This window comes from Marmota flaviventris, chromosome 7 (assembly GCF_047511675.1).
Source record: "Marmota flaviventris isolate mMarFla1 chromosome 7, mMarFla1.hap1, whole genome shotgun sequence".
In the NCBI taxonomy this organism is placed as follows: domain Eukaryota; kingdom Metazoa; phylum Chordata; class Mammalia; order Rodentia; family Sciuridae; genus Marmota; species Marmota flaviventris.
In genome coordinates, this window is record NC_092504.1 from 57,067,341 (window position 1) to 57,092,922 (window position 25,582).

Sequence of the window (25,582 nt, forward strand, 5' to 3'; positions counted from 1 at the left end):
AGGATCAAGTCAATTGGAATGAAATCTTAGAAAACGTGAACCTTAAATATCTCAAATTCATAACACTCTCTTCATTTTGTGAAAGTCATATACAGGGAAAACTAAAAAGAGCAAAGATCTATAATTCAACTGTCAAACGTAGTCATCAATTCCTTATTCCAAAATTCACACCAATAGGTTTGTCAACACTAATTTGTTGAGCATACACTGTGCTCCAAGCATTGTTAAAGACCTCTAGGGAAGAGTTTCATCCTCACTGGAACCAACCACCCCCGACAAAATTCAAAATAAATTTGAAATGCCAATTAAGACTACTGAAAAGATGAAAAGCACTAACACAGAGTGATTAGGGTTTCTGCTCTGCCTAGAATTTCCAGGAAAATCCTCTTTGAGAAAATAAGAATTTAAGCTCACACACAAATGATGAGTAAGATATTCTCTATTTGAAAATATAAAAAAGAATATTCTGAGCCGGGTGCAGTGGTGCATGCCTATAATCCCAGTGCTCATGAGGCTGAGACAGGAGGATCACAAGTTCAAAGCCAACCTCAGCAAAAGCAAGGCATTAAGCAATTCAGTGAGACCCTATCTCTAAACCAAATACAAAATAAGGCTAGGGGATTGCTGGAAGCCACCCATGAATTCCTTGAGGGTCTTCTCTAGATATAAAAAGCCAGGGAGATTTAGGTTTGGCCTGGCAAACTACTTTGTGGCTCCTCCCACTCAATGGATTGCCCAATGCAGGTGACTTCTATCTCTGCTTTATTAGGAAGACCAATTGCTATATGATATAGTACACAAAGCACAGAGTAGAAGGAATGACACGAGAGAGGGAACTGAAGCCAGGTCTTACAGTGTCACCTGGGAAGATGTCAGAAATGAACTCTCAAGCCCTGCTGAAAACCTTCTGGGTAGAGACTCCAAGGTGGTGCACAGAGACCTGTTTTAACAAATCCTTCAGGGGTTCTAATGCCCAGTAAGATTCAAGGCCTCTTAAGTAGAACAAAAGCTCTCAGCCCAATGTGCAGATTAGACTCATCTGGAGGAACACCTAACCAGCACTCTTCTGAGTCCTACCCCAGACCTAGTCATCTGTCTCTGGGGTTGGGGATTAAGTAATTACAATACATAATGTGTATTGAAACTACTGACACAGGATCTTAAAAATTAAGGTGAGAAGTTTGGATTTTTTAATTTTTTTTAATAAATGACAGTGGAATGCATTACATTTCTTATTACACACATAGAGCACAATTTTTTCATATCTCTGGTAGTATATAAAGTATGTTCACACTAATTCATGTCTTCATACTGAGACATTTGGATTTTAACGGGAGTCACTCAAAGCTTGTAAACATAGAAAGATTCATCAAATTTAGAAATGCCACTTCAACTCCTGACAGATGAAGAGGGGCAAGAATGGACCCAAAAGATTAGTTAGGAGGTCACTATAATATAAAGGGAAGAGATGATGGTGGTTTGACCAAAGTTGTAATATAATAAGTTGAAAATATAATAAGTGACTCAAAACATAACCTATAGGAAAAAAAACCTCAAGACATATCATGTATTTAATAGGAGAGATGAGGAAAAAGACTGTAGGAAAACCGTAGGTTGTTGTCCTGAAAACTGGTGCCCCAAACTTCTTGGTAGCAGCAGTGGCTACCAAGCCTTGATCTTTGGCCCTGTTATGTTTAGACATCCAAGTAGAGAAGCTGAATAGGCAGCAAAGCATACATACAAGTCTAGGGCTAATGGGGGAAGTCAGGCCCAGGCACTTACAAGAGTCTTACTATGTAGATAGTATCTGAAGTCATAAAATCAGATGGGATCATCTAGGTTGAGAGTATAGATACAGAAGAGGGTTGGGTAAAGCTCGAAGCCCGTATATGAACAGAGTACATGGTAAAGGTAGGGGAGCCATGATGTAGGACGATGGTGCCCAGACTTTAAAACCACAGGACAATTGGCAATCTCAGGGCTAATGTGCTGCCTTACCACAAAGCCCCAACACCAGCTGATAGGAGAAAATTGGCTTCAGAAATTCACAAGGATATCTCCATACTGCTTTCCATATTGGCTGCACCAATTTGCAGTCCCATCAGCAATGTATGATGTACATTTTCCCCCACATCCTCACCAACACTTATTGTTGTTTGTATTCATAATAACTGCCATTCTGACTGGAGTGAGATGAAATTGATTTGCATTTCTCTAATTGCTAGTGATGATGAACAATTTTTCATATATTTGTTGACTGACTGTATTTCATCATCTGAGAAGTGTCTGTTCAGGTCCTTGGCCCATTTATTGGTTGGGTTATTTGTTTTGGGTTTTTGGGGGTTTTTTTGTTTTGTTTTTTTTTTGGTATTCAGCTTTTTGAGTTCTTTATATAGAACTTTATATATCCTAGAGATTCTTTATATATCCTAGAGATTAGTGCTCTATCTGATGTGTGAAGGGTAAAGATTTGCTCCCAAGATGCAGGCTCTCTATTCACCTTGGAAAATTGGGATGGAACCACCATTTGACCCAGCTATCACTCTCCTTGGTCTATACCCAAAGGACTTAAAAACAGCATACTACAGGGACACAGTCACAACAATGTTTATAGCAGCACAGTTCACATTAGCTAAACCGTGGAACCAACCTAGATGCCCTTCAATAGATGAATGGATAAAAAAAAATGTGTCATATATACACAATGGAATATTACTCAACAATAAAAGAAAAGAAAATCATGGCATTTGCAGGTAAATGGATGGAGTTAGAGAAGATAATGCTAAGTGAAGTTAGCCAATCCAAAAAAAAAAAAAAATGCCAAATGTTTTCTCTGATATAAGGGGGTTGATTCATAGTGGGGTAGGGAGGGGGAACATGGGAGAAATAGACAAACTCTAGATAGGGCAGAGGGATGGGAAGGGAAGGGAGGGGGCATGGGGTTAGAAAGGATGGTGAATGTGATGGACATTATAATGCAAAGTACATGAATGAAGACACGAATTGGTGTGAATATACTTTGTATATAACCAGAGATATGAAAAATTGTGCTTTATACATATAATAAGAATTGTAATACATTCCGCTGTCACATATAAATTTTTAAAAAAGAAAGAAAATGCATTTTATGCATCTCAAGAAAAAAAAAATTCCCAAGGATTTCTCAGTGACTAATGCTCACCCAAACATGATACAAATATCCACTTCAAAGTTCTACCAGGAAATCTTTGCCTGAATCAAATGAGAAAACCAAGGATCAAATCTGTTAAATGACTTGTTTAAGTTCACCTTGTTGCTGTACTCCGCCAGAATATGTCCATGGTCTGGGGAGATAGCACTTCTGGATACTTCCAAAGAACATGTTGCTTCCAGGCAAGAGGACTGAGAAGGGAAATTGTAGTTGTGAATAGTTAATCCAAACAGACTGACAAGGGTTGAATCAAGCTGGCTGGGATTATGACTGAGGAGGTAGCAAGGGCCAAGACAGTATTACAAACAAAAAAAAAAAGTTCAAATACCTTACCAGAGAAAGTGGGTCAGCTGGACAAAAACCAGTATCCAGTATTACTGCACACAAAAAAGAAACAGTTGAGCTATGAAGTGTGGTGCTGAGAGCCACGGCTGAGTCTGTATGGCCCCTGGCATTTTGCCAACAGTATTGATTGACAGGCGAGGCATTACTGTCCGCCTCTGCCGCAACTTTTGAGTTCTCGCACTATTTTGGAGTTCTCGTGGGGATTTCAGGGGATTCCCCGAGAGTTCCCATTGGTTGGGGAAGTGCAGGAGGAGGGATTTCCGGGAGAGATATTTCCGGCTGGGGGTTCCTGGACAAGCCTCGTGGCGGTTCGGGAGGATTCCCCGGGAGCTGTGTGAAGTGTTTTCCTGCAGTTTAAAAATAAAGTTTGTTCCTGCTTCAGTGGCTCGTGATTTGTGCCCAGCCAGACTGCGGCAGTGTGGCACTGAGAAAATGTTAGAAATGCAAATGTTCATGTACCCTACAGTTACTAAATCAGAAATCCTGAGGTGATGCCCCACAATAAACTCTCCAGGAGATCTGAGAAGCCCCCTTGAAGAAGACAATGGTACTCAGCCCTGCTTAGATATTCCTCAAATGCACCATATAGGAACTCTCCCAGGGAAAAGGCTATATCCAACATCCCTATCCAAAGAAACTTTGGCACTTCCCTAACAGCCTGATCAAGGGAAATTCCTTCTGTTCTTAGTGTTTTATAAATAAATATACACACACATTCTCTTTTAAATGGTTGCATCTCACGAGGAGTCAAGCAGTAATAGCAGTTAAGTTCTTTGGTGACTTCAAGAACAGAGGATTTATTCATATTTAGTGTATTAAAAGGAAATTTTATAAAAGAGATTGTGTTATTATAAAGTAATCATATCTCAGCACTTGAAAACATAAACACTCATCATACAGTTTCTACAATGAACACATAATGGTCACTCTGTGATGCTTTGATATGCTCCTTCACCAAAGAATGGATGAATTAGAACAAAACTTAGTTATAAGTCATAGAATATCAGTCCTAGAAGGAACCTCAGGAAGCATAGTTATCAGTTTCCTAATTTTAGAGCCCCAAGCCCATAAAGATTAGGAGAGCCAGTAATGAATAACTGAGAATAATAGTGACTGTTTCATGAGGTTAAAAAAAATGGTACTCATCTATGAATGATTAAGTTATTTTATTGGGAAAATAATCAACCAGTGAGGGAGGGGGTAAGTTGAACAAATTAGGAATTTTGATCAGAAATTTTCTGTATTCAATTATTAAACGGTAAGAAAAATTATTCATATTTTGGTTTGGTTTAGAAAATATTTCAAAACATAAGGTTTAACAAGTGCAACAAACAAAATCTAATTGATCTCATTGAAACTCCTGGTTTTAAGTATACAAAAAGTATAACAACATGGAGCTATGAGTACTGCACAAATCTCAAAGCACTCTCATAAATGAACACTGTCTATTTGATTTCTAATCACAGCTCATTTAAAAAAGATCTCCCTGAGAATTTTAGATCAATGGTTAGGGTATAGGACCAACGTGTCTCAAAGTCTTCCCCCATCTTTATACACCATAGTTGAAGCCAAAGGCAGCAATGAGGTACAGCTGACTAAATAGAGACAGAGATCTCATGGTGAGATTTTATCTGGACCTACATCACTATGCGTGGTCTGCTTTCTTGTTCTGGCAGCCAATTAATACCATCCACAGAGCCAGGTATGCAAAATGAAGGACTATAGGAAGCCAGGCAGGAAAGCATGAAATACTAGCACACTCTAAGCAAGATCAAATATCATGCATGTCCAAAGGAGGTATTACCCTGAGATTTCAGTCATTATGTTGAAAGCATTGTTTCACAGATAATGCTAAATAAAACTTTTCCCACTGTGTATGGGTTACTAACATTTGCAAATTTTCTCATTAAGTGCTATTCTCCATTTTCTCTCAGGCTACACATACTCAGGAATCTACCTTAAGATGGGGTCCTGCTATATTTATATAACACCTCCGCATGCAAGAGCACAGTCTTCAAACCGTGAATATCTTCTATCTTTAAGAATATCACCAGGGACTGGGGTTGTGGCTCAGTGGTAGAGCGCTCACCTAGCATGCATGAGGTACTGGGTTCAATCCTCAGCACCACATGAATGTAAAATAAAGATATTGTGTCCACTTAAACCTAAAAAATAAATATTTTTTTAAAAAAGAACATCACCAAAAAGAAGAAGGCCTTTCAGAAATCTCCTACATTATGGTTGGAAAATATTATTTGCTAATCATAAACCCAGCAAGGTGCCAAAAGTCAACAATAATAATGCCATTTAAGTTGTATTGTTTGGTAGTTGGAGCAAGGCACCCCTATGCCACCTCTATATCTAAACACTTTAACTACCTTTACAGAGATATAAAGAATGCATCCCCCTAGCTAGATGCATGTTTTCACAGTAGACTCTAGACTAGGGAAAAAGGAATATATATAAGGTACCTCAGAGACCACAATCACCTAAGAAAAGAGGTATAAGATGAATGAGATTGTGAAGATTTTCACTAATAGCATATACCATCTAATGCTATTGAACTCTCTATCCCATGAAATGTCTCATGCTGATATTCATAATTTAAAATATTTGTCCAAAATGAAAAACCTGAAAGTAATGATCAAAAATTGTGACTTATGCTTGGTAAACTCCACCCCAGTCAGGGTGTGGGCTATTACCCTAATAAAGGGAAATTTTTCCTACATTAAGAGGTCATTCGCTATGAGATTAACTGAATGATGTATGGTCAATTGTACAGAATCAAGGTATTATTAGAACAAGTCAATCATGGTTACTATATCTCTGGAATTATGAAGAATATAGTAAGTGGAACAAGATATTTTTACTTCACATTTCCAAGTACAATCTAAAGAAAAACTTTTATACCATAGTGATATATACATATGAAGGAAAGTAGTGAGTTTCCATCCTTAGAAGTCTTCAGGAGAGCAGAGGTTACAGTGTTCCACAGAGAAGATGATGTCAAAGGAGCCCTGGATGAAACAGTGAGGTAGGTAAGGTGATCTTAAAATTAACAATAATTTTTTTCCTAAGGTTTTCATTTCATTGAAGGCTGTACTTTCTACAAATTAGTTTGCAGGCTGAGTTGGGCAATTGCAATATGTTTTATTTTGTAGCCTCAGTCATTGGTATTTCATAAATTATTAAAACAAATAATTATAAGTGAGGGGAAAAAAGGCTAGGGATTTTAGTAATAATCACTGATTTCCTAGGGGCCATAGTGTGAAAACTGCACCAGTGTTCTGGGTAAGGATGTGAGCTGAGCTGACAAGCATTCCTTCCCCCCACCACACTGGAGGAAAGAGACCTCAGGAAGGTAAAATAAATCTTGAAAGTCACAAGGCTAGTAAGTGGTCAAACTGGAGTCCAGGTTAGCCTGATTCTAAAACAACACTGTGGGCACACTCAACATGAGTCATTTCCCTCAAGCATTCTACTAAAGGTTTGACTCATCGATGGCACTTAAATTCTTTCATAATGAACTCTTGTAAAGTTCCAAATCTCAGAATAGTTTGGCCACTGTTTCTCTTCATTGGTTTTACTGATTATCCTCACTACAAAAGTCCACATTTAATACATTCCAAGGGTCTCTAAAAAGTAGGATGATGTATCAGGTAGGACTCTGGAAAGACGAGGAAGTAGAGTGAAACAAAACTCTTCTTGCACCTAGACAGTAAGCATACTAGCAGAATCTGATGACAAGAGTTTGGAACTCTGGAATCTACTGAAGACTTGTAACTTCCAAGGGAAAGCCTGAATGAAAACTGTGGTTAATTTCAGTCATTTTTACCTCATAACACAGTAGCAGCTCCTAATCCCTCACCCCTCAACCCTGAAGCTGGCAGCTTGCACACAACTTGCATGAGGGAGAATGAGCAAAAGGGACCATGTTTTCCCAATATTGGGGATCTGTGCCCTGATCAAAAATTGCTTACAATCACAAAGGTGCACATAGAGAGTGGTAGCCACTGTTGGGCCTCTTCTGATTCTTCCAATGCCCTTCCCATCTGGAAGAAGTGACTTAAGTAAATGGCACACTTTTTTTCTACTTCACTTTTACTTTTATGGAGATTCAGACTTTGAACACTAAGACATTCAAAACCAACTACATGAATGAACAAAATTAAAGTGTCATTATGCATGCCCAGGGGCAGGTGGAGGCTCAAAAAAGACCTGAGAAGACCTTAATTTATGTCTTGTGCTAATCCTCAGAACTGAAACAGCCTATGACAATTAAAAACAAAAACAAGCAAACTTTTATAAAGTAAAAAATATAATTTCCATTTTATTAGTTGTTATGTCTAGTTCTCAACAACAACAAAAAATCACAAGCCATACAAAGAAACAGAAAGCATGACCATGGATGGGGGGGAGGGGTGTGGATAAAAGATGCTATGCCTGAAAAACCTGATGACAAGGACTTTAAAACAATTGTCTTAAAGATGCTCAGAGAAGTAAAGGAAGACATACCTAAAAAGAAACCAATTTTGAAGCTGACAGAGACAATAACAGAAATGAAAATTCACTAAGGAGATTCTAAGGCCATTTTGAGTAAAAAGAAAAGTCACTGAACTTGAAGATAGGACACTGGAAATTATTAAGTCTAAGACATAGGGGGGAAAAGTAGAAGACAAGTGAAGAGTGCCTGCAGGGTCTCTAGGACACCATGAAGAGAACCAACATATACATTGCTGGAATTCCAAAAGGAGAGAAAGGACAGGGTAGAGAGAATAATAGTCAGAGAAACAGATGATCAAAAGTTTCTCAAAGTTCATGAGAGACATAAATACACACATCCAAGACGCTCAATAAATTCCAGTAGGATGAGCTTAAGGAGACTCACATCAAGAGAGATTATAATGAAACTGCTGAAAGACAAAGGCAGAATTTTGAAAGCAGCAACAGGAAAACTACTTCACATAAAAGCAATCCTAAATAAGATTATGAACAGATTTCTCATAATCAATTTTGGAAGTCACACACAGTGGACTGACATATTAAAAGTATAGAAGAAGTGGCTGGGGTTGTGGCTCAGCAGTAGAGTGCTCACCTAGCACATGCATGGCCCTGGTTCGATCCTCAGCACCACATAAAAATAAATAACAAAGGTATTGTGTCCAACTACAACTAAAATTTATGTATGTATATGTGTGTGTATATGTATATGTATGTGTGTGTGTGTATATATAATATATATATTTTTTTAAGTGTAGAAGAAAAGAAAATATCAACCAAAAATCCTATATCCAGAAAACTGGCCTGCAAAATGGAGGGAGACATCAAGATATTCCTATATAAATAAAGTCAAGAGAATTTGTTACCATTAAAGTTTCCCTATAATAAATACTAGTTGAAATAAAAAATAGTATACAGTAACTTGAAACTTTAAGAAATAAAGATTTCAGTAAAAGTAAGTACATGAGCAATTATAAAAGTTATTATTTTAAAGTGGTGTGTAAATCACTTGTAGATACCATATTATTAAGAAACTAATAAATTTAAAACTTATTAGTTTAGGTTTCTAGAAACACAACATATAAAGATTGAATATGGAGACATCTGCAACTGAAAGGGGAAGGGAAAGCACTCTTTAAAAAAAAGTAAAGTTTTTATGCTATTGAAGTTAAAATGGTATAAAATTAAATAATAGTGTTATAACTTCAGGATGTCAAGTGTAATTCCCCTACTATCCACAAAGAATGTAGCTAAAGAACATATATAAAAGGAAATGAGAAAACAATTTTAAGCATTTCATTACCCACCCCCAAAAAATCAACTAAAAAAAAAAAGTATTCAAGTAGCATGGTATATACTTAATTTCAAGAGTTGTGATTTAACAGTGAATCTTTATATTTGTTTACATTTCTCTTGACTGAGAACTCTGTTGTATACACAAGTAGGTTGTTTTTCACTATACTATTTATATATACATCTATACACACCTTTGTGCATAAAAACATATGTATGCAAATATATTTCCATATATATATACAGTTATACAGAATAGATACTATAAATAATATAGTATGATATAATGTCAAATCAACTTATTTATTAGTAAGGTTACTTTTGTCCTTGAAAATTAAAGAATACTGATCAAATTACACTACCCTTTACAGTCTACATTTTTTACTTTCTATATAAAAGTACACTATAAACAAAAAAGTCACTAACTGATATCAGAAATGCTCCCTGGATACTATAAAAAAAGAAATATGGTAATAGAATAAATATAGTGAAAAAGTATAGAAAATATGCCAGATGGAAGAAATTACAGTCCTAGGAGATTCACTAAACGGGGGCACTTAACTCATCAAACCTGAAGATTGAGGAACCTATAATGGAAAATAAACTCAGATTTTTAAAAATCAAAACTTCATAACTCTGTGACATTTTAGGAACAAGTTCTAGAAAAGCATTTCTTGTCAATACCTCCTCAAACTCCAGAGAAAGGAGTCTTATGACTTCAGAGAAAACTTCCTCTGAAGAAAAGCAACAAAATTCAAGAACAGGGATCCTTTGCCCTTTTCTCGCCCTGAATGTCCATGCAACCCTGACAATATCAGCTATACATCCCTAGTATACCTCCTTATTCTTTCTCACTCTCATATCATATCTGCTTTAGTCCTAAATTCAGGTAAACTGGACCAAGACTACTTTGGGTCTCCTGTGTATTTGTTTATTAGATCTGTAACAAAAATTCATGAAATCAACTTTCCCATGCTTCCTCACTCAACTCACACCTGGCTCCCACCAAGAGATTCTTATTCCCCTATCCATGCCATCCCTGCCACCATTCTTAATCACTTTAACATACATGTTTATCTTCTCAGACACCTAGTAGCACAAATATCACTTCTTCCATCAAGCTTTCTACCATTCTTGTAGACAGAGATAATCTTTCCATCACCTAAACTCTCATTTCACCTATTCTAGCTATTTAAAACATTAGCCTAATACTTTGGTTTTATTTTTGCATACATTGTTTCCGGTACTCTTTTAAAGGCAAAGGTTTCCTGGCCTCAGTATTCATCAAAGCAGTCAGTATAGTGTCTTACATATACTAGTGCTTCAAACTGCTTTATTAACTTGGATCAATACTACTAGAATCAAAGAGCATTAAGTTAAACAAATAACACTGAGTTTGCAATTGGGAATCTTGAGTCTTGTGTTCAGTATATAAGCTCTCTGTGACCTAAAAGAATGATTATGTACAAAGGCCTCATGTTGATTTTGTTATGTACTACTGTTTTTATTTCAATTACAATTTACCAGAAGAAAACATTTAAGATGTGATCAGCACTATTTTCATGGTTCTTAAAGCATTTCTTATCTTGAAAAACTCATCACAGATTTCATGGCATTGAGAACAATAGGAGACTACTTCTCAGGCCAACAATAAGAAGAATAAGCACTCCCAGGCCCTTGTTATTTTCTGTTTCTCCCAGTCTGTCCAAACAGAAATTTGCCAAACATATTTACTGTTTTCCTCAATCTTTAACATCTTCAAATTTAATTTTAAAGATGTACTATTGCCAAAGTTAGAGAAGATAATGGAAAATAAACTATAATCAAATTTACGTAAATAAAATAATGAACAGTTAAAATTTATAGTACTCATAAATAGGAATAATTTAGAGTGACTACAAAATAACTAATATAAAAATATTCTTTAAATTTGAAAAAAACTTTTGTCCTTTCAACTTTTTCCTTTCCTACTTTACTTCAAGTCATATATTTGATATTCTTTGCATAAAGTAAGTCACACAGAGGAATACAAACAAAAAAAAAATGTTGGAAAAGGGTTGACACATGAATGATTCTAGGCATATGCAAATTAGTAGACAATGTGAAAATGATCAAGGACTATGCCAAACCATCCCTCTCCATTCTGAATAAACACAGACTGGCTGCTTCTCTGTGAAAAAGGAGGCCGGGTGGAAGATGTATGCAACAGCTCAGACCTGTCATAGGTCAGCAAGCAAAACTAGGTAAATACTGTCATCTTCCCTAGGGCCTCTGCTTGACCAAACCTTGGGTAAGGAGCAATGAGGTCATGTACTGGTTTTCCCAGACTAGTTAAACTGGAGGACTCCCATCATTCTTCATTTCAAAAGGGGCCAATGTCTACTGCTTTTTACCTTCTACCTCAGGAAACTGAAAAGTATAGAAGCTTTGAGCCTCTTCTAATCTTGCATTGCAAAAATAGCCTGGTGTCAATTCCTGGAGGTAAAACATGGCTTCAGTCCTTTATTCCTCAGACTTTCTAAGGTCATCATGTCATATAAACCAGAAAGACACAGATCTCCCCTCTGCCTTATTAATAAACAAACACATCTTCCGTGGAAGGAAAAGGTGGGAGGCCATAGGCCTTTAGAGATCGGGTTCTTCTAAAAGCAGATATTCAAATGTCAACATCTAAAGATCAGCCCTCAAAAACCCTCTTTTCTAAATACACTATAAATGGCTACAAATTTGTACCTATTTTTAGTACCAAATTTCTTTTACCAGATAGGCTGACCTGAATCTACAATCATCAGTCAAATGTTCTCAATACATGCACATTGTTTAAAAGCCTTTTTAAAAAGTACCTCTGTAGCTAGACTTACTGAAACAGGCATAGCAAGAACATGTTTTTTAAGGCACCAAATCCCAACACAAAAATTTTAAGGCAAGGAACTAGGACTGATTTTAGTAGAAGTTTGCAATAGCCTACAAAGAATTCATTTGGTCTTGTCCAAAATCTAACAATGCCTCTGACATTAGCCAGATGTGACTGTCAGATATTTTAGAAAACAGTCTCTTATTATCCCTAAGTTGCTAAGCTTAACTTCCAAAACCCCTGCTCTATTAGTAAAGACCTCTGCCAGATGCCTCAGGGAGTCCCGTAATAATTGGATCAAGGATGAGGAAGGAGGAAGAAAGACAGGAGGAAAAGCATCTTCTGCCCGTGTTTTAATCAGAACTTCCCTGAGTTTATCAGTTTTACATGTTATTTTATTAGACAACTCCTAGTAATTCATTTGAAGCAAAAATTAAAAATGTATAAAAATGTTGAAAAACTGTCCTAGATAAGCTCTCTTGATCTTAAAATCAGCCCACACGGAAATCACTGAACTTGGGTAACCCAGGAGAGCAATTATCTAGTCAGTTCTTCAACTGTCCACCAGTTCCCTCAGATGCCAATCTAGCAAGATTAATAAGGCAATATTGTTTTAGCAAATTCAGAAAAATTCGATTTCTTCATATTTTGGAACTCATGACATAAAACCTACTAACCAAGCAACCTTTATTTTGGCAAATTTGGAGACCACAAATAGGACTGTAAGCTGTCATTACTCAGACGAGAGATTTATTGGTGTGACAAAGCAAATGGCAGGGCTCTGTGGAAGAAATGCCTTTCATTCTGGGGTGTTCAGCTATCAGCGTATTCCCACCAAGAAGTATGAGAAACACCTGCCACCAGGGATCCTCACCACCAGACTCTCACTTCAGAGAGGCAGAGAGATGAAACTTGTCAATGTCCTCCAGCCAACAACATCAGGACCACACCTAGAGTTGACAAGCTGAGTTTATTTATTACAGGTTAGCAGAGAGAACCATGAGCATCTTAGTAAGAGACTGTTAGAAAGAACTATGTTAATTAGGATTTGGGCTTTAGTTGGTTAGGTGATTTGGGGAGAAGAGCAATCTAGAGAAGCAGGACTTGGTTCTAGATTGGATGCTGTCAGAAAGTGGGGATAATTCGATGACTAAATAGCTCAATAATCCTAACCTGTAGGCACAGTGGTCTAGAACAGAATAAAGCTCTTAAGAATTCTAAGTCACTCATAAATTATAATTTTGACAAAGAACAGGAAAGGGCCAATACTAGCCAGGGACAGATATTGTTCTTGATAATACTAGGAAAGAATCTTTGTCAACTCCTTGGTGCAGGAGACCTTGTTTATTCAGAAACCACTGAATAATATTCTAGTTATTATGCATATCTTTGTCTACATCACATTTTAATCCTTAGCTTTGAACATGTGACTTGAGGGTTTTCTGTCCTCTTCACTGAAGCCCATGTTGAAGTATCTTTTCTGTGCTCACTCCATATAATTACCAGGAAATACCAGCTCCACCTGAATATTTCAGTCACTTATCTATGTCCAGAGTGCATAAAATCAGCCAAGTAATGCTGCTTGCTTCTCAAACTATCTGCAGTAAAGAAGCCATTTCTTTACTCCCCAGTTTCAGATCAGTCTTTTCATAAAATGCAATAAAAACGTTACTAGAAAAATAAAATGAAACATATGAAATACCAGCCCTATTTTCAAAATCATTATTAGACCCAACACACATACAATAACTGTCAAATTGCTAAAAATTTTTTCCTATATTTATCTAGTCATAAACCTGAGTCTACAAAGCCCACTTTGAGCAGCACTGGGATTATTATTATCATTATCATTATTATTATTATTAAATCAAAAACATTATTTAATACAAGTTAATTCAGTCTCATGTGCTCCCCATTTCAAACTCACATAGCAGCCTAAGAGAGAAAGAGGTAAGGAATCTCACTCTTGGAGATTCCTTCCTAAGAACCCACCAATCTTAAGAGTAAATACCTGTGGCTGCTCCCAGGTACAGCAGCTTCACAGGACACATGCAGAAAATCAGATCACTGAAATCCCTGCTGCAACCATTCTAAAATTAACCTAGTCAAAAGATTAAATCTCCCCTCCAGATAGAGCTTCAGTGATACTCTCTTCCATATCAGAGACTCCACTCCATGCTTACTAGACTCAGATTTCCCCATCCATGTTTTTAGGACAGAAGTGGCCATACTTTCTACTAGCATAATTTGGATTTGATTATAATCCCAGAGCTTCCTAGGGCAGTGGCTTTCTATGCCACCAGGTCAGTCCTCCAGCATTTGCATTATCTCAGTAACCCTGCTTCCCTCCAAAGGTCAAGAAGCTGAAGCTTAAGTCCATATGTAGCACATCAGAGGAACAAAAAGAGCTGAGGTAGCTACAGATCACCCAAATTTATTCATATTCTCATCAATTAAACTTCCCATTTTGTCTCTGCTAAGGTTTATCCTGACCAACACCAATTCTGCGATTTTAAGAATTCATCTCCAGTTCAATGAAATAGCCACTGTATTATCCCTCCAGTCTGTTAATCTGCTCTCGGTAACCCTGCTTCTGTTTCTGCCACCATCTGCTTTCTTCCTCCTGGCACAGGGCTGCTGTGAGCTGGAAACTAAAAGAGGCTTCCATCTATGAGCATGTTCACATAGTGAGCGCTGCCTGATGAGGCCAGACCTACCCCGTTCCTGGATCAACTCAAGACCTGGCCCACTTCCCTCTCTTTAGAAACTGTCTCATTCATAAAATCTCTCCAAAAGGTATTTCCTTAACCACAATTTAAGGTAAACATGATTCACATACACACATGAAGTACACATATATTTAATTACATAAATATCTTCAACTATTATATATATTTCAATAGCACCAGAAATTTTAGACAGTGAAATTCTAAGGCAAATTTAACCATCTTTGAGCTCCATAAGGTTGTAAACATAATTATTTCTCTTATCACTTCTGGCTTCCAACCAATACTTTTTAATTAATTAATGGACCAAAAAACAAAGACTTGCACTTGCAGTCTACAAGTCTTATACACACTTATATTATTCTAAAGTGTATATGATACCAAAGGATAACGTATCTTGATAATGAGAAATTAAGGCCTAGGGACATAGTTGAGTGGTAGAGTGCTTGCCTAGTTCACACAAGGTCCTGGGTTTAATCCCTATCACCTCCAAAAAAGAAAAAAAAAAAAAAAAAAGAGAGACAAATTAAATAATCAATAATCCTAATTAATAATGTTTAGACACACTTAATTTTCCTTTTACTTATTATCTATGATTAAATAATGACATGTACAATAAGAAAAACACTGACCACTAAGATTTAAAAGTTACTGTAATCATCCATTAAAATAATTTATTTGCATTTTCCTTCCCTAACCTGATTTTAAAGCTAATGTCCCAAGTTTCAAATCTTAACAGAGATTTTTTTTTTATTTTATAGCATAAAATAATATACTGGCACTGAATTAGAATTGATACTCAAGCTGGGTATGGTGACGCAGACCTGTAATTCCAGCGGCTTGAGAGTCTAAGGCAGGAAGATCTCAAGTTCAAAGCCAGTCTCAGCAAATTAGCACAAGGCCCTAAACAACTTAGTGAAATCCTGTCTCTGAATAAATTTTTTAAAAAGGGTTGGGGATGTGGCTCAGTGGTTAAGCACCCCTGAGTTCAATCCCTGGTACCAAAAAAAAAAAAAAATTGATACTCAAAATATTTTACTCAAAAGTATTATAAAGCAAGTACCATTTTACATAATTTATTCCTTTTATGCCTTAGAATTGAATCAAATCTTGTCAATACTTGAATCTAAAGTACCTTAGTCTTCTTGTCTAGGAAGTTTTTTTTTATTCAATGACTTAATTCAGGTTTAGTCAACCTTTCATGTAGAATGAGAAGAACTTGAGCACTTCCTTATTTCTCAAACCCCAGAAGGTAGTCCACCACCAAGTATAAAAGTACAGATTCTAAACTAATGGAATTCAAGTTGAAGACTAGGACCTGGTACCAATATGATAGTTTCCAGCATTAATTTTTAAGAAAATGCAGAACATTAGTAGTCAGGATAAGCCTGCAAAAAAGAACATCTGAAACAGAAGGAACTCATCAGCATTTGGTAAAACATACAGTGTCATAACTCCATTGGGTTAAGCCCATATTTCTAATGGCATCAGGACAAAAGCAGAATACTCAAGGTATCAAAAGAGCAACCAAAATAGAGTAGTTATAATACAATACATAGGTGATATTTTAAGAACTCCCAGAAGCAGTGACAGAACAAAAGTAACAGCCTTGAACGCCCAGAAACAGCAACCTGACAACCACAGGAAGATAAATGGTTGTTCTTTTTGAACAAGACTTAGAGAGAGCTATGAATGGAAGAAGCATAAAACTCTGATACAATTTTCAAGTAATACTTACAGACACAAAATCAAAATATTTCACATCTGTGAAGCACGTAAAAAAGAGTTGGTTACTATTGGCCTCTGCTGCAAAACTGAAAATCAATACGTGGATATTTTATTTGAACATTTTTAAAAGGATATTTATTTGAACATTTTTTTAAAAAATCAATCATAACTACCACACAGAAGTACACCTCATGTTCAGAAAGTAATGCTAGTTGGGCCAATTTCTGACAAAGGATCTGCTACATTTCCCACTTCACCATTCTGTGAGAAAGCTAAAGAATGCTTTCAAAATACTTTAAGAAGATACCCAAAGTTTCCACATAAGAAGTGAAATACCATCCTTTTGGAAGAATTTATGTTTGTTTAGGAAGCTTTCAGAAAGTTTTAAAAGAAAAAAGGAAATAAAATCCACCAACATAACATAAGGGAAAACAAAAAATGCTAAAATAGTTTTTTTGTCTCTTGGAATAACGCTTTCTTCACGTCTCAAATTAAGCCAAAGCACACATCTTTGACAGTAAAACGTTTTCTAATGCCTTTTCCTGCACTGAAAATATAACAATGAGGCTTCCTTTCCACCTCTACCTTCCAAACCATGCTGAAGACATGCTGAATTCCAAACACCTGCAAACACACACAAGAGTGCACACACACACACACACACACACAGGATGGAATGAGTCTTACCAGACCATCACAGTTGCTAATGGCAACAGAGGTTCCTGGAATGTCCATGATGTCACCAACATAAGCACAGTTAGTCTGCAAAGGCTCTTTTCTCCAGATTCTTTCTGAAGCACTTCCGGGTTGATGATTATTTATGGGGTCGGTTATATTCCCAGGCATCAGAGATGTCTCATGCCATTCCACAACAGCCCCAGGAGCTACTAGTTGAGTGTTAGGCTTTAGTCGCAGATGAAAATCTCTTCCAAATGCTGTGATGTTAAAGAACAGTTGCTCAGGGTTGGAAGACACGTCCCTTGTTGACCTCTTTTTGTGATTTGCAGAAAGAATATGGGAGAGATAATGTCCTTCTAGATTTGTGCTGACTGGAGTCACCAGCTCATACTCTCTATGTCTCTTTACTGGTAAATCTGTGGAGTAAAAAACAGAATTGTAGAACTCTGCAACGAGAACACAGAGATGGACATAACAAAGGAATAAGGTACCCACCTCACAAGGCTGTGCCACATTGGCATAATAAATATATGTCTGTAGCATCTCATAAATATTAAGCTTCGAGAACTCAAATCATCTCTCAAATGTACTTAGGTAACTCAATGAACCATTTTTTAATTTAGAAAAAAATATGTATTACATTGTGAATATTCACATTACATTTATATGTTGGAGAACATGAATATAACAAGTTTCCATAAGCTATACCTGGCTTGCTTTAAATCAATACATACCTCCAAATAACTTATTATTGGCACAAATGACATCTGCTACAAACTATTAACAAAGTTGATATTATGCAGAAAAAAAAATCTGATTGTTTCATTTTTCCCTGTAGAAACTCTAGAATTTATGCTAATTACAATAAACACAGTTTGTTTCTTCTGCCATAAACCTGTAATTTTTATACTGCAGTACACAGGGCTATAGTTTCTACATATTTTTCAGTCATAAAAACCCTAACAACCACACTTCACGGGAGAGGAAACTGAGATCCAGGGAATGTCTGTGTCCAAGGTCAAACATACGTGAAGCTCAGATTTACTCCAAAGCCCATGTGCTCATTCTGCTCTGCTCTTCTATGCCCCTAAATCCTCATCTTCAAAAAATTAGAGTAGGCAAAAAAGAAAAGATAATAAATTCTGAATTGACTCTGCAGACAGAAGTTAGTCATGAGGGAACTGTATTCAAGTTTTGTGCCATATTCCTTACAAAGGTCAGATACCCCCTTGAATATGTGTATTTGGAGCCCACCTTACAACATGGGTGGCCACTGACATGCAAACCTGAACTTCACAATCTTTAACTCATTTCCCCTTGCTTAGCTGAATGGGAGTACTGTGTCAACTAGAATGCAAACACCCTTGGGAAAGAGGACAGTGGATACTGGAGAAGAAAGCAAGGAGGAATACAAAGATGCAAAAAGAAGATATAGAAAGGAAAATCTGAGGCCATGAATCAAAAGTTCTCCACTTGCATAATTCTACCTGAAGATTAGTAACGCAGTGTGTCAAAATGCCCTGAAAAAAATTATATAATTCAAAAATACTGTTTATCTATACAAATTGCATGTTTTCACATCCATTTAGAGCATGAGATCCATAAATGAAAACATGACCTGTGCTCTTAACATATCTCAATAGAATCATTACGTTCTCAGGCCATATGCAAAGTACCAGAAGACAAACGAAGACTTTGTGCAACTTAGAAATTGTCTGTGCACATGTTTGTTATCATCATGCCACTTATAATGACCTATGTATTTCAACAAAATACTATTCTTTGTTAAGTACATAGAACAAGCAACACTCTGGTGAATATTCACCAGGCAAGGAAAGAAAGACAACCATGTTATAACAGAGTAGAGTGAAGTCTGGCTCTGGTAGCAGCAGCAGCACAATCCCTGCTACATTCAAATAAGCATCCATATAAGCCTAAGACACCCTTACAACCAAATCCATTGTGAAAACTTCTATAAATGGAACTGGACATTCAGGGAATGATCACATCATGATGGAGGAGAAAGTTTCCACAGTCAGGGGTGAATTAAGCCCTTGGATGTGGACTGACAAAGCCTACCCCCAAATTAACTATAATTTCTTTGAGGACAAGGAACCCTTCATTCAGCCTGATAGTCCCAATGTCATCTAATGCAAGATTTTGTCTATGTTGGGGTTTCTTTCCAGGTGGATTTGTTTAATGTGTATTAAGTTAAGACTGTAGATAACCAGAGACCTTTGCTTTGTCTACTACCCACACTGACTTATAAAACATACTACTCACAGCCCATGAGCCTGTGACTACATGAATAATCTCAGTCATTACCCTTTCTCTAACCATCAGATCACAGTTTCAAGGGAATAAGGAAACAATGATTAATTTCAATTTATGGATTTCCCATCTCCTCTGAAGGGAATTCACTTAAAATAGTCTAGACAATCTACTGATGGCTAGATTAAGTGACTGGAGATGAGAAAATTTAGGGACTACAGGGAGGCTCCCCCACACCCAAGAGGATACAGAGCCTCATGCTTACCACAAACCATACATCCTAGACTCTCTGGGATAGCTCCATTTCCCATTGTCAGACAACATGTTCTGAAATCTTATTTGAAATAAAGACAGACTATTTCTACAAATAGAAAAGATTTTTCTTTCCCAATGCTACCTAATAAGTCATTCCTAATATGTACACATAAGAAACATTTCTGAAATTAAACTTTGAACCAGTTATTCTCCAGTTGGGAATTAAGGTGATCAGGTAAACGATGCAGTCAGCAATTCTCTGGCCACCATCTGCTAGGTGGCAGTTCAGGAACTGACAGAGACTGTCCACTTGCCTGTCATTTACTGACACAACAGGACTGGGCTCTATGCTTGTTCTTGAGAATATTCCATCTCTAACATGACCATCACAGCAGTAAGTATTACTACTCCTCCTATTCTTCAAATGAGAAAACAGACCTAGAAGGCCAGACATAGAGCAAGCAAGGAGCCTAAGAAAAATCTCAGTTCTGATCATTTTGACTCTGAAGACATGTTCCCATGCTCTCATCCCCTTCAGAATAGATGAAACATCTTGCTGTCAATTTCTAATTTAAGATCTGACCTATAAAGGAAAACTATCACAAGAATAATGTTTTACTACCCACAGCTTTTAGTGCAGCTTGAAATAACTTCTGTAAAAGGCTTTTTAAAGGCAAAATGGGGGCAGTGGGAAGAAACTATCAAAAAAATTTTTTGATCTCAGATTACAATCACATAAGAGAATCAAATCATATGCAATGTTAACTTTTCACATGGAGAAATTGAGCATTTTATAGACCCAATTACTTACACAAAGCAGCAAGGTGTATGGCTGAGGAGTAAACTTCAGCATGTCAGAAAACAAGAAGCTAAATCAACTCCTCACCTCCACCCAGTTCTTCATTTTCTCTTACACTGTTTCCTCAGTTGTTAACTGGTAGTCAGTAATAGTTCCAACTCCATAGATTTGGCAAGAGGTTTGAATGAGATTATACAGAGGATTCAATAAATATTCGCTACTGCCAATTTAAACATAAGTGAGCTACTCATTACAACAATGCCATGTTTAATTTTAAGATAAGAAACTATACAATTACCAGCTGTGATGGCTGAGGGGCCAACACAAAAGGCAGGGAAAGTTTTCTGAGGCCATAAGTTCTACAAGTGTAGAGGGCTGTAGCCACTGTAGAACCCTATTTGGGGTCACTCATTATTCAAGCTTCATCCAGATTCAGAAATTTTTTAACCCAGTAGCATCTGTGCACAAATAGTTCATCTCCCTCTTGGTTGTATGGATTAACTGTTGGTCCTCTTACCTGAGAGCAAAACCTTCATTAGCATGTGACTTTTCAGCCCCTTCTGCCTTTTCAAGAACTGTTTCACCAATGACTCCTCTTCATTTCACCAAGTTTCCCACATTACGAGATCATCCCTCCCCACCAAAAATATATAAGCTTTCATCATATTTCCCGTCTTTACTAAAAAATACTTCTGGATTCCACATCTCCCTCACTGGTATGAATGTGTCCCCCAAAATCCATGTGTTGGAAATCTAATTCTCAAATCAACAATGCTGAGAGATGGGGCCATTACCAGTTGATTAGGTCATGAGGGGTCTGCCCTCCTGTGTGGATTAGTGCTGTTGTCACAGAAGGCAGTTAGGTATCACAGGAGTGGGTTCCCACTTTCCCTCTCTCCCCACCACAACACATGCTCTCTGGCCCTTGCACCCTCTGCCATGAGATGATGCAGCCAAGAAAGCCTCACCAGATGTGGACCCCTCAATCTTGAACTCCCAGCCCTCAAAATGGCAATAAATAAATATCAATTCTTTATGAATTACCTAGTCTTGGGGATTCCACTGTAGAAACACAAAATGGACTAAGACACCCACCTCACCTCACTTATACCTCATTCCTTCACTTCCCTTGAGAGGAAAACACTTCAGAAGATTGGCTATATTAGATCTCTCCATTCACTCTTGCCATTTTTGTTCTTTCTTAAATATATTGCAATTGAGTTCTTGTATGGTGACTGGCGACCACATGTTGTTTAAGCCAATGGTCAAGATTTAATCTCTTTACTTGCCCTATCAGTGGCATCTGACCTAGTTCATTTCTCCTTCCTTCTTGAAATATTTTATTTATCTGTCTTCTAGGACACTATTCTCTTCTGGCTCTCCCATTATCTCCCTGGTGTCCCCCTTCTCATTCTCCCTTCCTCGAGTCCCTTTACTTCTGTGGCCTGTAAACACTAAAGGGCAGCAGGACCTGGTATGTGGATGCCTCTTCTGCATCTATTCCCCAGAGCTTGGTGAGCTCATCCTGTCTTGTGACTTTGCATGCCTCTAACCCACAGTTCACCTGTCAGCTATTCTCTTGTAGATCCAATGGCCTTCAGATCTTCTGGATATTCAGCAAGCATTTCAACTTAACATTCCCAAAATTAGACTCCCAAGTTCCTCATCCACATTTCTTCCTCCTTTCCCATGTCAGTAAATGGCGACTCTAGCCTTCTACTTAACTCAAACCCAAAACCTGACCAAACCATACTCAGCTATTTGTATATCACAACCCTGCCTTTAACCAAATTCTTTTGATTTGTACCTTCAAGATGTATCCAGACTCTGACCACTCCTCACTACCTCACGAGCTACTAACCTAGTCCAAACCACCATCATCTCAGTTTTGAATGCATGTCATTACTGAACTTGCTTCTGCTCTGCCCCTTTGAGGGTTATCCTCAAAACAGACCCAGGGCAATTAAATTGTCACTCTTCTCCTCAAACCCATCCCACCAGCATAAAATGGCTCACAAGATCCTACAGCCTGAAGTTGAGAATTCTCACATCTCAAGATTTTAGACCTGTTGTTTCCTCTGCGTAAGTGTCTCCATTACTCCCAGACAGCAGCATGACTCTTGCCCTCAATTCTTTCAGGTCTTTGTTTAAATGTGACCCTCCCATTGAGGTGTTTCCTGACCACCAGTAACCATCTGTCACTTTCTGTCCTCTTCCATGTTTTTTCTTTCTCCACAAATCTTGTCACCATCTGACATCCTATAAGTATTACTCATGTTTTTGTGCTGTTTCTTTATATGAATCAGCATGGAAGCTTCAAGAGGACAGGAAATTTATCTGATCTCTCCATTACAGTTCCTCACTACCTAAAACAGAAATTGAAGTCACTCAATAAATATGTGAATGAAGAAATGAATGAATGAATGCGTCAGTCAAGTCTAAAGGAGTATCTAAAATTAGCACATCTCTTCTTTTCCCTAAATAGTAATCTTGCCAGCAGGCCATCAATGATAGCAAATTGCACAAGTTTTTTGTCATGTACTTCTAAAGCCAGAATTTTGCTTGCAAAACTTGGGTATATTTATCTCAGTTCCTGCTGACCTACAAATCAAACATTTCATAGCACTGAAGTCTTACAACTTAAGGCTACCATGAACAAAAAAAAAATGATATACTCATTAAAAGAGACCTCCTAGAAAGCAAATGTGGAACCCCTCATTGTTAGGAGCAGGCAGCAGGAAATTAGCCCCCACTCATCAATCCCTTTGGATATTCACAGAACCAGAACTAGACAGATCAAAAATTAAAAAGACCTTGAAAAATCATCTAATCCTTGCCTCTTTCTACAATTCGGGCATCTCAAGTAGATACAATTATTATCTTAAGTTAAAAGTGGAGGGTCATTAGCCTGCTCCTGCTCCTTGTGGGGAGAGGATTTTTCTGAGGACTCCAGGCCCTGCTCTGCCCCTGACCTCACCCTTTACTGATGAAGAAGAATGATTAATATGATTGCAAAGTCTGTAAAACATAGGAGAATCTTCAAAGTGCAGGAGCTCCCTTTTCATCTATATTCCTGGGCATGAGCCTGACAAGGAACACATGTTCTCTTCCGCTTCACCAGGGACAGTTCTGCATACCAGGTGGGTATCCAAGGTACCACTTGCCTGTAAAAGTGAGTTCATTGGGCTCCACATCAGCTCTTTTGTAAGATATTTTATGTTTACTTATATCTTTAGTTTTCTGTTTCTCAACATGTTCAGAACCTAGGCAAGCAAAGGGCGATGTTTTTATTCAGAATTTTCTCAGACATCTGAACTATCCCTAAGAAAGTGTTGTCTCCTCTGGCAGTCTAATTACAAGAAAAATATTTTTTTGGTCAGAGAATTCTCTCATATCTAAATTCCCATTCTTGAGTTTAAGTTAATGCCTTCTTTCTCCCTGAGGTGGGTAAAATAACCACTCTTCCTTGTATGTGGGCATGTGTGCATGCAAGATAGACATGTATAAAAATAGGTACAGATCCATGCAGTCAGTACACATAAACTACAAAACAGGATTTAAGGAGTCAATGTTCTCTGCTTCTACATACAGGTTGAAAATCCCTAATCCAAAACCCAAGATCCAAAATGCTCCAAAATTTGGGCCTTCTTGAATACCAGCATGATGCCACCAAGTGGAAAATGCTACACCTGACCTCACATGATGAGTCACAGTCAAAATGCAGGTGCACTAAAAATACTGTATATAATTACCTTTAGGTTATGTGCATGAGATATATATGAAATATAAAAGAAGTTCAGAGTTCTTCTTGGGTCTCATCCCCAAGATACCACATTATTTATATGCAAGTACTCCCAAATGCCCGAAACTCTAAAATCCAAAACATTTCTGATCCCTAGCATTTCAGACAAGAGAAACTCAATCTAAACTTCAAGACCTTTTTGCCTGTCTGTTCTAACAACAACCATGGTACACTTTCCTAATGGTTTAAAAACTTTAGTCATTTCAGAGAGTTTCTGTCCCCTCTACACATGTCTGTGTTTTAGCATTATACCTTACATGTGATAAGGTCGCAATATGTTAAAAGAAAAAAGAAGCTGCTCCAAACCATAGCCTGAACAGGTTGGGTTTCTGTTGAAAATAACATGCCTTTCTCTCTTCATCCTTGACAAATCTAAAGCAAACTGAATTCTCATGTGAATATACAGGGTACCCTCTTGACTGCACTATTTGTTGATAACATGTTCATTTTCCCAAAGCAAGCCTGACAGTTTCCTCATTTCAGCTTCTCCCTTTGCTGATCAGCTCCACTGATTTTTTTCCCCTTATGAAAATTTCTCTGAATCACTTTTAAGTTCTCACCATCTCCCATGGAAAAGCTACAAACTCTCCACACAGAATTTTTCACCACTAAATATTGGTGGTTGAGTAGCAAAAGTCTGAAAGCACTGTGTTTGAATTCTGGCTCCAGTCTAATGAGTTCTTGCAAACAGATTATGAAAATTAAGGCTCGGAGAAGTTATCTGTAAAATAAGGCTAACAAGGAGATGGAACAAAGTGCTATATATGAACCTGATCTAATCTAATCACATTTCAACATGAAAAAGGAGCTATTATCATCATCTTCACCATCATCATTTCTAACAAGGGATATTGAAGAAGGAAGTCCAATTCAGATTCCTTCCACCTCCCAGAACCCGAGGACTCTCTCCCCAATATTCCCATCCCAGCCTGGTGTTTCTAAGGTGGTTAGAAGGACCTTAAATCACGTCAACAGGGAGCCTACAGTTCAGGTCAGGTTAGGTGTAGCAATGTAGCCCATGACCCCACAAGAGAACTGGGGTTGTGTCCCAAGAACTGGCTGATCACTTTACTACAATTGCAGTTCACACAGGCAATTTCCTATATCAGGTATAAACTTTAGTATGCAGTAATCTGGCCTC

At 37.5% G+C, this 25,582-nt stretch overlaps 1 protein-coding gene across 1 annotated transcript in view; it reads right to left on the reverse strand.

Moving 5' to 3' along the window:
• Adamts3 (ADAM metallopeptidase with thrombospondin type 1 motif 3) overlaps positions 1-25,582 on the reverse strand; it is a 239,151-nt gene that overhangs the window by 202,093 nt on the left and 11,476 nt on the right. Inside the window, exon 3 of the mRNA XM_027950884.2 lies at positions 17,324-17,730. Within this exon, the coding sequence (XP_027806685.2) occupies positions 17,324-17,730 (407 nt within the window). The remainder of the gene's footprint in view (positions 1-17,323; positions 17,731-25,582) is intronic.